Source organism: Argiope bruennichi, chromosome 7, assembly GCF_947563725.1.
Source record: "Argiope bruennichi chromosome 7, qqArgBrue1.1, whole genome shotgun sequence".
In the NCBI taxonomy this organism is placed as follows: domain Eukaryota; kingdom Metazoa; phylum Arthropoda; class Arachnida; order Araneae; family Araneidae; genus Argiope; species Argiope bruennichi.
Window position 1 is genome coordinate 55346507 of NC_079157.1, and position 16671 is coordinate 55363177.

General features: G+C 31.4%; 1 protein-coding gene across 3 annotated transcripts in view; it reads right to left on the reverse strand.

Annotated features, from left to right (window-relative positions):
* Nucleotides 1-604: 604 nt before the first annotated feature.
* Nucleotides 605-16671, reverse strand: part of LOC129975906 (single-minded homolog 2-like) — a 162232-nt gene continuing 146165 nt past the window's right edge. For all 3 annotated transcript variants that reach the window (XM_056089189.1, XM_056089191.1, XM_056089190.1), the window contains 5 exons: nt 10296-10402; nt 6787-6934; nt 4116-4318; nt 2659-2905; nt 605-1525 (listed from right to left, as the gene is read on the reverse strand). In XM_056089189.1, coding sequence (XP_055945164.1) covers nt 733-1525; nt 2659-2905; nt 4116-4318; nt 6787-6934; nt 10296-10402 — 1498 coding nt within the window. In that variant the 3' untranslated portion in view covers nt 605-732. The remainder of the gene's footprint in view (nt 1526-2658; nt 2906-4115; nt 4319-6786; nt 6935-10295; nt 10403-16671) is intronic.

A 16671-nucleotide genomic window follows, 5' to 3' on the forward strand; every position in this document is an offset into this window, starting at 1 on the left:
CATTCGCAAATTTCACTTAGATTTTATATGATATGAATAGTTATTTAATTCCATTACATGCAATAAACAGAACAAATGTGTTATTTAACCCTTTATTTAGCAAGGTTGCTCAGAAGCAAAATATATTTTCTTTAGATCTTATAGGAAATCTATAGCTATAAATGCTCCACATGCCTTCTCAAGTTGCTGGTTAATATTAAAACAAATAAATTAAAATACATTTCAAAGAATTAATTAAATCAAAATTAATTAATTAAAATAAATTTCTTAGAAGTGTAAATTAATTATACATATCCTACTTATTTAGTATGTTCACCCACCAAAAATTTTTACTACAACTTTTCCTCATTTGCCAATTAAAGGATTAATAAAACGAGTAAAACATCTATCACAGTTTAAAATTTTAAATTATTTTGTAAAGAGAACCATGATAACCAAATTATGCATTAGGGATTACATTAATTTTCAGCGAACAAGCTGTGCACCTATTGAAAAATCATCAACAGTTTTAAGACACTTCACATTTTCAAGCAAAGGACAAGTACTCATTATCATAGTTGGCATTTATTTTTTAATGTATCTCAAAAATATATTGTATTCTGATACATCAGTACTACAAGCATTCTGGATATCTCTACGTGGGTGTAAAGCTGACTTTCTCACAAATTTATACTTGTCCATCCTGTCCAGAAACAAGGTATGTCGGACGACTAGAAAAGAAAAAGATTGAAATCAATGGACGAATCCGTTTGCCATTTGGTACTGTTGCGCGTCCACAATGACGCTAGTGTACTGTGGCTGCACTCCACCAGGATCATTAGGACACACATAGTCATTCGCGCCGTTGCTGGAAGATATACAGTAGGACTTGTCCGCGAAGTTGTCACACTTTGACAACGTGTATTTGATGCCCGAATCCAAATGCGGCTGTTGCTGCTGCTGTTGTTGCCTCGCCGCTTCGAAGTAACACGAATCGTTGTACGAATTGTCTGTCGGCGAGCAACTGGCGTAGGTTCGTTGCTGGAATTGCTGCTGCTTTGTCAGTCTCTGGCTGATGTAGTCCGCCGGCCTCTGCAAGTTGGTGGCCGTGATGACGGACTTGTAGTGATTGTTGCTGTTGCTACTGCTACCACCGCGAAGAACGGGTCCTAAGGCACTTGATGGTTGCTTGTTGCTGCTGTGTTGATGATGGAGGGGTGAAGACGTGGATGATGTAGATCTTGGTGAATCTGTCCGTCCGTTTTGAAAGCTATCAAGGTCCGATTCTGACAACATGGAGTCCGACGGACTACTGAAAGGTCCTCCGTTACCGACAGGTGTTGTGTATAGAATGTGGTGATTGACACCCATTTCATGGGCTTGTGGTGCGACCGGTGGAACGTATCCAATGGGGGCCGAACACATTTCTTGTTGAGGAGGCATGGCACAGGGCAATGGCTGCAGTGGATCTGTCTCGACATCTGGAGATGAAGACATTACAGAGGCCTCACACGGAGGGAAAGAAGTGTAGCTCTGCACGGAGTACCTAAAAAGAAAAACGAACTTTAATCCTCATAGATGTAGAAAATTATGCGTAGTTACAATATTAGAAACACGAAAAGAAGGCAAAAAAGTATTGATAGAAAAGATTTAGCTGTATACAAACCATATTCGTTGATCCTAATAATTAACGAATGTTAAATTCTACAAGTTATTGCATGTGTAAACTCTTGGAGAGTTTGGTAGAAATCATATCCTTTATGAACATTTACAAATAATAAACATTCTGTGATTTGTATAAATTTGTGAGAGATATTTTAATGCTCTAATAATAATAATTATTTTTTTCAGAGTTTCTAGAAATCTTTGCTGTAAATGATAGTGAAGATCATATGTGCACATCTACAGTTGACTCAATCACCTGAAAGGATCTGCCAGAATGTTCGTGAAATCATGTATATAAGATAGGAAACACGTACGACAACTCGTGGAGCAACTTCAAGTACTTTTCAAAATATAGTGCTTGTTTAAGTGCTGCTTTTTTATTTTTCAAGTTCATTGTTCAGGCGAGAATATAATGATGGGAATTTTAATCTTGGATTGATATATTGTATGAATTTTCTTTGAACTATCTTTCCATACATTTTTTTTATCATGTCTTTACTCATAATGCTCTAAAATCTCATTTTGGCCGTCAATTAATATTAATACCACCAGTTTTTCTTCTATACCTTCTTTATGAAATAAGTTAAATATATGGAAAAAAATAAGAAAAATTTCAAAAAAATTATTTTTAATTTAGAATAGGGATCTTCAGAATGACATGTTGAGGCTGTGAACCAACTTCATTTCACGGAATTAAACGATGTTATTTAATTTTATTCCAAAGTAATGTTCTATCAGGGCCCGGTTCATTAATAGTTTACTTTCTCCTCTAATTTTATGTATGGAAAATTGAATACAGTGTTTCCCTAACCAGCATAAGTATCTAATCGCAGCTTCATTTTGGACTACAACACATGCTTGAAATCTAAAGAGGTAACAAATTTAGACAAATATTTTGTTAGAATTATGGACAGAAGTATGTATTTCTAGAATTTTGTTTTCTTACCAGATAAAAAGCAGAATTGTTGTGCGTTTGGAGGAAGAATTCATTAGTGGAAATTATTTGCAACTTACCTTTCTTCCCTGTCATATGGAGCCTCAATGTGGGGCAGAGGTGAGATCCGTTGTGGAGGATAGTGTGGCAGGAAGCTTCCACCCCCCGGATCCAACAATCCCATAGCCACGTGGGGCGAGTGAGGATATTGTGGGGGTGGATTTGGACCTCCGATTTCGGAATAAGGTGAGTGCGTGACAGCCGAAAAAGCAGCATGGTGCAACGGAAAGGAGTTCATCTCGAAAAGGCAAGGATCCACTGCATCGCCTGAAATATTAGAAATCACACATTAGAGGATGCTAATTTTCTCTTATCAGGATTTGTTCTTTTCAGTAAAATTACGCAGGGCAGACACATAAAAGGAAATCATCTCAAAGCTAGATCAGTAATAAGTTATAGAATTATATTCTTTAGTAGCAACATAAGTATATTAGTGCTAGAACTATTTAAGGTCTGCTATTAATAGGTAATATAGTAAGGTCTATATCACCCAGTTGATCTCGTTTGACTTTCCTACTTTAGGTAAAATATATATGATCATAAAGATCGTCCATAGAGATTGACTAAATCAAAACAGTTAAAGCTTTAAAGCTAAAATAGGTTAACAATTCATTCCATCATAAATAATCCAGGTCAATTTGAAATTTCAAACCTTAATAAAAACCGTTTCGAAAGTTCTTTCGTAGAAACATTTTTTAAGGTTATTCAACCCTCTTTTCCGTAAACGTCATGGTATGTTAATGTTAGAAATTTACTATTATTATATATCCGCGATAACGTGCGCAGAGAAAGAAGGATTTTAAATTATCCCAACGCACGTGAGTATAAATTCAGTAACTAAAATATTGAAAAATATTGCTCTATAATGTATCTAAAGTATTTTTTTTAAAAAAAATTATTAAAATTAAAGCTCTTATCTTTCACAATTTTTTGAAATATTTTTGCATCACTCATGTTGCAGTTTATAAATATGGCAACTTATAAATATTATCATATTAAAGTTTAAAATTGCGCTAGGTTTCGCAATTTGTTAGTGACATTGTAAATATTTTTGAAAATTTTCTTGTTTGTTTACCGTACTTGTCTTCGTGTTAACCAGTAATAATGAATCTCACATACCATTTTTGATGAGTTGATAGATATATAAAATGTATTCTATCCATAAATGTAATGTAATTCTAACGCTGTTCCAAGATTTCCCATTAGAATAAATAGCTGTAACCATGCATAACGTTTATTCTGAATGATCGAAGCACAACTGTGACCAATACCAAAGCACAATTGGCCAACATCAAAAAGTATTTGCATTGGCAAATGTGTGCAGCTATACCTTTTTCTCAATATCAATTATTGTTCAGTTTATTGTTATAATTATAAAAATCAATGCAATGATGCTTAGAAATCAGCAAATAACAGAGTTCATGAAATTTCCTTTGAAATAAAATGAGTCTCATTTTTTTAAAATGAAGTTGGTTACCTCTCAGGCAACCCATATTTGCTTCATCATACAGATAGGGAGACTTCCTATTCTTGGCCTTCTGGTGCCTGTTCCGTGTAGGCGTCGTGGACGATGTACCGTTCGTGGTATTGCCTTGAGTCGTTGAAATGGACGACGAGTAGAGAGAGTCCGGTTTCCGTACCTGCTCTACTTCCAACTGCATGCTTTCGGCTTCTTGTTTGCTAGATAAAAAGGGGAACTACATAAATAAATCATTCATAAATATTTGGCTTAATTTAGTTTAGTTAAGATTAATGTTCATTTTTGAAGTCATAAGAAGGCAATTTCGGGATGTACCTTGTCATTTTAAACACTGCCGTTTGAAGCTTGATTTCACTTCATTTTTTAATTTCCCCATTTCTAAATGAGATGATAATTTAAAGATACAGACTTAGCGCATATATATACGCATTTAGGGCGCAAGTCTCTCTCTCTCTCTCTCTCTCTATATATATATATATATATATATATATATATATATATATATATATATATATCCCAGATCTTTTAATGGAATGATGCTCTGTACTTATTAAATCACCACCAAATTTGAAACCAAGGAATCACCTCAGCTCTTTGACAATATATCTTTGACAAAAACAATTTAATGTTTCTTAAAATGAGGTTGCTTAATCCAAGTGAAGGCTTATCACTGATTTTTATTAACATCTACACATGCAAAAAAAAAAAATCTTTAAACTATCTTAATTTGAAATATTTCTATAAAATTTTACAGATATATGTATATTTCATAGACTTATTTTCTCTAATCATTAATTAATTAATGCTGAATTTTTACGTTCTATTTTTTTGTTTAAATATATACTTAAATTTGCAAAAAATCTTTTCTAATATAAAAGATCTGATCGATAATTTCTGCTGTCGAAATAGAAACAGGAAAAAGTTTAAGAAACTTGGATTTTGAGGAAATACTAGTACATCGATTCCGATTTTATTTTTAATTTGTTGATGAATACTTCATATTTTTTAAGTACGTGATAATTACAGGATTTTTGATATTTCTTTATTTAATGATAAAATGCGCTTTGCTCGAGTTAAGTAATATTTTTAGAAATTTGAATGCACACATCTTGCTCTATGGATTTGTTGTTTGCATTTTTTTCTCCGTATTTTAACAATAGATTATTTCAGCGAATTTTTTTAATTATTTAATTATGTTATTAAAATTTTAGAAGGCATTTTCATTAACGACATATTTTTAAATCTCCAATTTTTGAACAAAATCTTAAAAAATCAACAAAGTATTTTTTTTAGAAACGATTAACACGAATTAATACATTTATTTTCTTTGTATTACGTACAAGTCACTTCTGGCAACTAGCTGATTTGTCGTCATTCTGGGATATTGATCAGATTTAATTTCGATTAAATTGCTTAGATATGACTTAATGTCTATCGTTCCATCAAGTTTTCTTACATTAAAGATATGTTATTTTAACTGTCTTACAAATGCTCTCTTCATTGTGCGTAAGAAATTCTGTAATGGAGACCAGCCCCATGATAACATAGCTCTATTAAAAACTTAAACGGTTTGAATACTAGGGCAACCATGAGTTATATTTTTGGAAATTGGACAAAAAATATTTTTAAAAGATTGCCAAAATTCAGAAAACATTTGTGGAAATATTAAATTAGTATCATTAAAAAGATAAATTTTTGAATTTCAAAATGACGTAAAGATAATTTTTATGCTGTAATATTTTCAAAAGTTATGGTGGAAAAACATCAAAATTTAACTTAGTTTTTGATTAATTAGAATTCCACTTAAAATAAAAAAAGGCCGTTCTGAAATATATAGATATATCAAGTTTGGTAGCTCCAGGTCTAAAAGTCAGAATGCCAACACCCACATCTTTATTATTAGTAGAGATGCATAGTAAAGGGCACACAGTGAACAATAAATATTCCCGAATAGATTATTTGTTAAAATTATAGTTCTTATAAAATCCTATATGAAAATATCACTTGCAGTGTTATATCCTTTTGATCGTTGTAGTATGTTTTTGCCATAATCAATTATGATAATATCTTAAGATGAAAAACAGAAATCGAGAGTTTCATTTAGTGTTGAAATATTTCTCTGGCAGAAAATATTTTTGACAGCACATGTAAGCATCAAAAAATAAAATGAAATAAAGCAGTTCTTCAGAACGACAGAAGAATTTCTTAAATGAAATTTTCTGTATTCTCTATTCTATAGATGAAGATTACTTATAAGTTAATTCTTTTGGGAGAGCATATAAGACCATTTTAAAAAGCAAAAGCATTTTTCATTTGTAAAGTGCACATAATTAGTACATTTCACTGCACAAGTTATTCTCCTTATTTCTCATTATCTTTAGTGTGCATTACAATAGTGTACTACATATCAACCTTCTGCTTTAGAAGAATATTAACAAACTTTACGACATCAGCCTCACACTATCTGTAATTTAGTGAAGCAACTGTTTTTCTGTTCTTAAAACAGAAATCATTTAAGGGCTTTTAATAATGCAAGGTCTTTTATGTCGTTAGTATGCCATTTTCCTGCAGTGAAAATTATTTTCCTATCGTCAAATCGTGATTCCGAAATCGAGAACACTCTGTAAACAATCCAGGAGTGTCGCAAACGTCTCGTCGCTCCACTAACCTTAGCACGTAGTTGACGCTAACAATACAATGCGGCCGTGAAGACCGGGTGTTATGGACAACAGTAGCGTAGCTCTGCATCCAAATCCAGCCGCCATCTTTGGTCAGGAATCGGTAGTACTTTGTCGTCACTTGACCTTTGTGCAATACTGTAGGAAACAGAAAAATTCCGTACTGAAAATATGATTATTATACTTTGATATAAAAATAATTGGACTTTTAAATAACAATATTTGAAAAGAACAATTTTCGTAGCATAACAACAATAATAATTTAGTAATAAATGCTATAGAGATGATAAAGAATCTTAAATAATAATGAAAACGTGTCTCCATCGTTACATGCGAAAATGTTTTGAAAAATTTTAAAGGAGATTGGAACCTTTAGGCAAAACAATTTAGCTTAATAATGTATTAGGCTTTATTCATCAATTTTTTTAATTTTTAAAATTTCTTCTTATTCATACAGTGATGATAATGATTAAAAATACTTTTATTTCTTCGCAATGCGCATATTTATAAATACAGTAATAAAACAAGGAAAAGTATTGTCATAAAATATACTTGAAAATATTTTTAAAAATTTATTGAAAGTAGAGAAAAAAAACAGCATGTGGAAATAAAAAATTTTACAATTAGAAAGTTCTTCTTAAAAATTTTAAAGTAGTGTCAAAATGTTTCTGTGCAATAATACGCACTGAAATTATTAAACAAGGTTTGTTCGTTTTTGAGAGATTCTTAACAATTTTTTTTTTTTAAAGTTTGAGGATTAATTGTTATTGAGCTTCTAATACTTACCTAAATACCCTTACTACTAAAAAAGGAAACCAAATTTGATTATTTTAGGATCAAATCTGATCTGATCTACTTGAGCATTTGAAACGATTTTTTTTCATCATGGATATCGCAGAGTAGGCCAACTCATAAACATTCAGATAAGAAATTAATATTTGAAACTAAGAAATTTCTCAGCTTGAATGTACATACAGAAACAAAATTTTTCAACGAAGCTTCTTAAAAATCATTTTTAAATACAGTTAAATCTAGTTTAATTTATTTGTATTTCTATAATTAAACCAGAGAGTAAACACATATATTTTATTAATAAGATAAAAAAATATGCATTATATGGAATGTTTAGATACTGCATGGTGGAGACATTTGAAATTTTCAGTATTTCATATATGGTTTATTCTTTCTCCTCTTTTACCTTCTTGATACGAAGTAAGGAAGCTGGAATAAAAATGCTAACCGGGTTAAACTCATTGTAGTTTTCCCGCATTGGATGAGGAGTAAGCAAACACGCAAGCCAGTGCTGAATGCAATTTGTGAATAAGATAAGATAAGATTTAGAAAAATACACCAAACGTCCTTCGGAATCCATTCTATTGAACTAAATGAAATGCGTGAGAGGTTAGGAAACAAATGTGAGTTATTAAAATAATGAATCAATGTTGTTTACAGTTTTTCAACACGAGGAATAAGAGACAAGGAAGATGTCATTTAGATATTTAACTCTTACTACAATAACAAGATTAATATAAAGACAAAACAACAGAAAGAGAATTAATGTTCGGATATCATACAGTGGCGAAATACGGTCAATATCAGTCCTTGAGTCATATAGTTCCAAACTTCAGCTCAATAATGTTTAGTAGTGGTATACTTGATTATTGTATTAAGCCCCAATCCTTAGATTACTACAGAATGAAATTTTAAGCTAACCTTTAAAAACTGGCAGATAAATCGAAGAATGTTTTCTGCTTTTGAAAAGTATAGTTTGTGAATCTTCCAGTTTACCTGTGGAGTTTTCCTTTCTTATTTTTCCACTTTTGCTACGTTTAAAGTTAATACACACGTCATATCGTAATAAGACAGGGAAGCAAAATTATCTATTGGGCTATAGAATTGTATGAAAAATTAGTTAATTGCGAGTGGGAGCGGGCCAAAGCTCCATTGATTTACTGGTGCATCTTCTGTAAAAATCGATTTAAGAGAAAAGTTTATGCTGGTACAGCTTTTATACCATATGTAAGCTAAAAAAAGACTCATTTAACTTATCTGAAATATTAATTGCTACTAAAACCAAATATGCGAAAATTTTTACAGCTTCCGCATGCTAATCTTTACAATAAGGTCCTTAAAAATAATATCGAGTCTAGAATCTTTTTTCCTTTCTTTGTTTACTTTATATTAATAACAAATGATGTCTTTCTTACAAATTCAAAATCTTGTAGATCTTGATTATAAAATAAATTTTACATTTGGAAAATAAATTGGTATAGTTGGAGACCTCGTGCCATTATCGTGATCCAGAAATGTAAAAAGCACTAATTTTTCGCTATCACATTTTCTTTCAAATTCGTCAATACTGGTAATAAAAAGTAATGAAAAACATTTCAATAATATTTGTTAAATAGAGATTTCAAATGGATTATATCTTTGCATAACGAAATGTTTTGTTTCTTCATGAGTTTTTTAATGTTGATTTGAATCAAAATTTATTTAGAAGAGGATAAGGTGATAGTAGAAGCCTTTCTAGCCATGTGTAACCATTAATGATTATTATTAATGAAACTCGGTTTAATTAAGTCAAAATCATTTAGAAAGTTCATACCCTCGATCACACGAAATCACATGAAACCACCGGGATAATCGCAACACTGGAGTCAGTTCACTAGACATCGCAGTTATGCGACAAAAGTAATTGACGTTTAAACAAATGAAAAAAAAACATTTAATTGCACGTTGTTGTGACGTGACATCATGTCTGTTCTTTTCTTACGGGATGTGCAGTGGGTTCCTAAATTAGAACTGAATGGAGATTTGATTTAAATTGCATCCAATCCTTTGAACAAATTTCATTCAGAAATGTTAATTAATCCTTAGACTACCAAAGGAATACATACATCCCATGAAACAGAACATTAACACAAATTATCAATTCTAAAACTCATTGCATATAGTCCCACTGATTCAGAACTCAATAGAAGTTATAGAAAAGAAATCACAATTTTATGACCACGTAAAAATTCCATTGTGGCACCTAACCACACAAGATATTAATATATAAGCACTTTGTGTGAACAATCCTAAAAAAAAAATGTTTGTAAGATATTTGTTTTTTCTTTTACCTAGAATACCAGTGGAACCTAACGATTTCATCTAGTAGTATCAGTAGGGACACATATGCCCCCATCCCTGTAAGTCTCTCTCTCCTCATAATATAATTATGATCAAGTATTACTAATTTCAACATAGGCTTCAAAAATAAAAATAAATCGGTAATTTAGGGGTTAAGATTAGGCAGTTTTTTTAAGAATAAAAATTTTACTATATTCTTCCGTCAAGTATGCCTCACAGTAAATTGCATAATAAGCTTCCATCAAAAGATACTCACATTATACATATGGGTATATATATTCTTCCCACAGTATGTCCAAGCTGGCTATTAGTATAATTTATCGGTTATATAAATTATAAATAAATATAAGCTCATTTGACTACTTACGAGTATCGTGAGAATATCGCATTTGGACACAATCAGCTCCATGGATGTAATGATATAACGTTTTTTCTATTAAATCTTGCGGCTGGTAGCCTGTTAAATTCGTCACTCTGGAAAAAATAAACAAATGGTAAGCGTAAATGATGACATTACTTTTATTATTATTACTTTTAGCATCGATGAACTATCATCATCAAATACAACATTTCAATCTGTGAGTTTGGAAAATGACAATTTTGATGGAATGTAAAAGTTTGAAAAGAAAAAAAAAGTGCAAATTTTAGTTATACATAATTATAAACTGAGATATTTTTTGAGCTTTTATGCAAACCTATTTGTTCGTAAAAAGACAGCTTAAGTGTCGAAAAGCCTTTTGACTGAGGATGTTTATAGAATATGTGAAATTGATGTGATCATATAATAACTCTATCTTTTAGAAGGTCCTCTACAGTTAAAACTAATGAACGGAATGAAATCATATTTCACAAGAAAATTGTATAAAGCATAGGGAGATGAATTTCAAACAGAAAAAAAAAGTTTCTGATATAATATCTTATGTACAAAGATGAAATCACATTGAAAAATCTATATTATTTGTTAACAAAATATATTTTCTGTAAGTTTCATACTGTATATCATAAATTTTTGTATGTGCAATTTTTATGACTCGAACATTAGTGAATTTGTGCATAATCCATTTTCTAAGCATTCGTTGCAATTATTTAGTGTTTTATCTCCTAGCAGCTACTTTTGTTACTATTTCCTACGCTATTCAACTTTTTTACATAATTTTGGAAGTTTTTTTTATATAGTTTATCTTATCGCGCATTCCACCGTCTGAATGTAACAGTTGATTTCATTCTATTTATTAATTCTAGCAGCAGATTCTTTCAAATCGGGAAGTGTTATTTTATCGCCATCTTGTATTTTAACTGTTGTCATCATCCAACTCAGGTCCTCATCCTCAAGGTACGTCCCAAAATAGTTCTAGTTTTGCTTCTAAACGTAATGTTCATATAAATTAAAAATTAAACTAGTGAATAAACTGCAATTGATATTTTATCCTCCAAACTTTTACGTATTTTTGAAATATGAGGTTCATAAACAGACATAATATCTTGCGGAAGGGTGAGGATGTGTGCTTTAAAATGTTGAAATCTATAAAAAACAACACGATCCAATTTTTTTTTTTTTTTTTTTTTTTTTTTTTTTTTTTTTACTATTTCTGCAGTTTTCTTTTTTAAACCATGTCTGATAATAGAGTCAATATTAACATAATGAATAAACGAAAGTTTTCCAATAACAGTAGATTCGAATCCTAAGAATGCTAGTGACTTTTAAATTTAAAATGCATTTAAATCATCCATTTTTTTTCTTAAGATTCAACACTATTATTCAGATATTATTCTTAAAATCTGATTTCGTAGTTACTAGAAAATCGTAATTGATCGGAAGATTATTAATACAAGGTAATATAATAATATGAGACTTCTCAAATTACAGCAATAAAGACTGATTTATCTTGATGAAGGAATAAATTATGTTAATCATAAATTATGTTCAGAATGTAAATTAAGAAAATAATTTCTTACGCTTAAAGATTCTTGATTAGATTCTAGAAATTCTTGAATTAACTGCAGTATTTGCATGATGCCGAGACAAAAATCTATTAAATTGAATATTATTGTTTGAATTCATTCTGAAAATTTCAGATATCTATTGTTTAGACAGCGTAATTGCTGGCTCTTATTGAATGGATTTCAAAGCATATTGTCGAAACTATTTCCAGATTATTGCTACACCCATCTGTAATACCATGCAGGATATGTGGCAACATGCTCTTGAAAGGACAAGCAGTCGTAAAAGTTTGAAAGTAAGAACTTCAACTGTGAGATTATATTAGTTTTGCTTTTCTTCACTACATTTTTACTTTTCTATACAATTAAATTTGTGTATATGATGGTGAATAAAATGTGGGAACTTGAAAATACTCTTGTTTAGTATCCTCATTTCTTTTAACTTTCTCATATACGAAATATGCAAATATATACTGAGTTCAAAAAATCATTTTTTGGAATTTTAACTGTCTGTCTGAACACGATGGCTCAAAAGTGCTTTGAGATAGTTGGATGAAAATTGGCAATTCTATCAAATTTTGAACGATATTCATTCAGAGGAAATCTGTCTGCCCATTTGTCAGAATACAAGTTAACACAATAATTATAAAATAAAAATAGCTAGATAGATGAAATTTTATATATAGATTTAGCATGTAAAAATATATATCTATATCAACTTTTAAACCAAAATTTGTTAAGTTGTTGAGCTTTTGTCGGATTGTATTTTTACAGACATCTAAACGCTATAATTCAAAAACCTAACAACTTAGATAAACGAAATTTACTATGTCGGGAATGAAATTTAATTTGCATTTAAAGTATAGATTTTTTTTAAAAATGAAATTTTGAACCAGATTGGTCAAATGTTGACAGTCTCTCAGTCGGAAAGCTTCAATGCGTAGAAGTAATGATGCATTTGGAACCAGCATTTTCATTATAAGTTTCTAATTCATTTATACACTTTATATGGAGGATTTTCCCTGCAATCGTGATTCAATAGCTCTCTCCTATATTATCAGAGACAAACGTATCATCCAATCGAGATAATGTTGTAAGTGATGAAAGAAAATTCAGATGCTTTGAATCGAGTATACAAACGTTTCCTATTTAAAATTGCTATAATAAAATCAATAACTGTGATTTTAAGTCTTATTGGCTATTATCCAGAGGATATTTTTGCGTTCTAACACAAAAATTATAGTTGCCCTTTATGGTTGGCTTCATATGTTTTACATACATTAGCATAGAATAAAATATGTTGACCTTGAAAAGAATCTTTTCATAGATTTTGCAAGCAATCAGAAGAAATTCAACAATTAAATAAAATTATGAAACAAAACAATAAAAGTGCAACCACTTCGATAAATAAGAATTTCAAAATGTAAAGCAGAATCCTATAAATGTATAATTTAGATTATAAAAAGAAAATCTATGCTGTAAAATTTTAGCACAATTACATAAAAAAAAAAAAATTTATTGATCAATAAAATCTTAAATTGACTTTCTTGAAATACTTTTGTTTTCATATATATATGATTTTTTGACGCTGAAGAGAGTATTTTTACTAAAATAAAAGCATTATGAAAACAAATTTAACAAACTGATAAAGTTATAAAATCATATAAAATAATAAATAGTTTCAGAAGTGAAGAATAGAGAAAGGATAAAAGACGTGATTCAAATGGAAATTCTACAACATCCCTATTTTCTAGTTTCAAAAACTATGCCAATAAATTGTGTGCCGCAAAGGCTTTTGGAACTTTTAAAGCGGTTTAATTTAAATGCAAAATATTTCCTTTTGTTCAAGGAAAAAAATGACAATAATGCTATTTTTCAGATAATTATTTTAATTGTAAAGACACCTTCATTTATTGAAGCTCATTTTCAATTTAAATATTCTATAAACTTTATAGAATGTTTAAATTGAATATATGGATCAATACAATCACAATAAACATGGATCAGTTTTCCTTTATAGTATAAAAGAAAATTGATCCACGTTTATTGTGAATGCCTACAGTAAAATTAATGCAAAGGAACATAAAGTTTGTTGCGCTGAGTTTTATATCCATTTTATTTGTTTAAATCTGCACTGCACAGTAATAAAGTGTAAGCATCAAACTCTAATTCTTACTGCACAATACATCTTAAGGAAATCATTTTTTTTTAAAATCCGATTATGAAATGGCCGAAATAAACTATTTTTTAAGCCCAGCAATTCTATCTTATTGTGTTTTTTACCGTTGCCATGTGTGTCTTTTGACAACATAAGACATACATAAGTTTTATTCCTTGATCTACGAATTTATTTTACCGTCTAAGCAGATAGCACATCTAATGGGAAAATTTATTGTTATTTCTATCTATATAAATATTTCCTTCCTTACGATATCAAAATGATTTTTGTCTTTTAAAATAGTTACTACAAGGGGTGTTCAAATGAAAAAGTACGAAACGACACTATGGATATAAATGAGGACTTTATTCAAAGTATACACCATAGGCCTGAGCTAGGCCTTCCTGTGGCCGTGACGAGACCCAGTCCTTCACAGCGTCCGAGTTGAAGCGCTTCCCTTCCAAATGTTTTTTCAAGGGACCAAACACATGAAAATAGCAGGTCTACATGTCCGGGCTGTAGGGCGGACGATCGAGCTGCTCCCACTTGAACTTGGCCAGTTCCGCGTATATGACCCTGGAGACGTGTGAACGCGATCTATCATGGAGCAGAACCACACTCTCCGTGAGTAGCGCCGGTCTTTTGTACTTGATGGACCTGCGTAGTCTTTGGAGTGTCTCACAGTACACATCGGAGTTAATGGTTCTTTTGTGCTCGAGGAATTCAAGCAGTAGCGGACTTTGGACGGCTCTCTTTATAAGAGCCTCTGCTCTCGCCTGCGCATGCGGGCGCCCACGCATCCTCTGATCTACAACGGAGACTCCAATCGCATTCCTAGAAGTCTCACTACTTTCTCCCATAGCGGCATAAGCAAATATGTTGTTACGACATTTCGTACCTTTTCATTTGAATAGACCTTCTATTTTTTATTGATTGCAGATTTAATTATTAAAAAAAGTCATGCTAACATACTCGAGTAATTCAATTTAAGTATGCGAAGGGGTTTAGTTCTAATCAGCAATAAAATTCTACTTTCAATGCTATAAATACCGATCCTTATTCTGTAATGAACTGCACAGTTAAAGAAAAAGAATCTTCCATTTGATTTCAAATTCAAAAATGACTATTATATTAAATTTTCGATTACTTTCTATCCTTAATCCCAAAATGTTATTGAAAATTATCATCATTTAAAAATCATTATCATTTAAAAAAATCATTATCATTTAAAATTTAAACTGATAGAAATACTCAGAAAGTAAATATATTATCCCCAAATGGAACACTGATTTCTTCCTTTTACTTCCTTTAGTCGTCTGTGTTATTGGTTCATGAATATTAGCTGTAGATGTACAGTGAATGTCGCATATAGTTATCAGTATATCTAAAATGGCTTTAAAATGCACTGTCGAGTTATATTATTATGGACACCTATATAATAGCTGAAATAGCCGCCCCTGATAGCCAACTAAGCATTAAGGCATAGACTTAATGAGTACTTAGAAGATGGCAAGAAGCATCTTTGACCATGAAAACACCAGAGCATCACATAACTCCTGAAGATTCCGAGGTAGATGGTCTTTTTATTTGATGTTTCAATCGAGATGCTCCAACAGATTTTCTCAGGAATTAAGATTTAGGTAACTAGGAAGCAGGGTAGTTAATGAAATTCTTTCTCATGCTCCTCGAAGCATACACGGACAATTTTGGACATATGGCATGTAGCATTACCTTGATAAAACACGCCAACACGTAAGATACGCAGTTGCGACGTAAGGATGTATGCACGTACTTATCTACGGCAATGATGGATAACTACGCACAGCTATTGAGGGGCCTTTCATAGGAATTAATGGTCTTAAAGCATACTAAGAAAATAGTCTTCAGAACATCACATTGCATCTTCCATTTTATTGGATATCAACAAATGTTTCTGGAAGTTTGTTTTCAGACGTCTCTCGGTGAATATGCAAGCACTCGTCTCTCCAATCCAACAGAAAACGAAACTCACCTAAAAAAACAACCGATTTTTACTGTTCCAGAATTCAATGTTTGTACTGTAATGAATGCACAACGCTCTCTGCAATACAAGCTTGTCAGCATGGGTGCTAAAATCAGACATCTTCTGCGAAAGCCAGTACGCAATTAAGCATACGTTGAACATTTGTCCTGGATAGCTGTATGATGCATTATCGATTTACTTGGGTCGCCAATGTATCAACAGTAGAGCTTCAACCCCTCTTTACCAGATGTCTCAAGTGACGCGCATCCCTGTTAAATAGTTCGTGGTGCCACACAATTTGCACGCCTGGACTGCACACCTTCTTGATTCTTCCAGATGTTGTACACATTGCATTATTGCTACGTGAACACTTCTCAAAAGCTGCGGTTTTAGAAATGCTGCCGCTGCGTGCTTTGCAGCCGATAATCATATCTTTTCAATGTCCATTAAATCGCGTGACTTGTACTGTACTATCAACTTTATATGTTTCATGCTGCTGTTCATAACGTTATATATTGGGGATTTTTTTTAATATGAAGGTTTTCTTCCTTTCCTCTCTTATATGTACACTTTCTACTTTTTTGTTACTTTGAGGAATATTTCTTATATGAGAATATATAAGGAATTGACAAATTTCTAAAA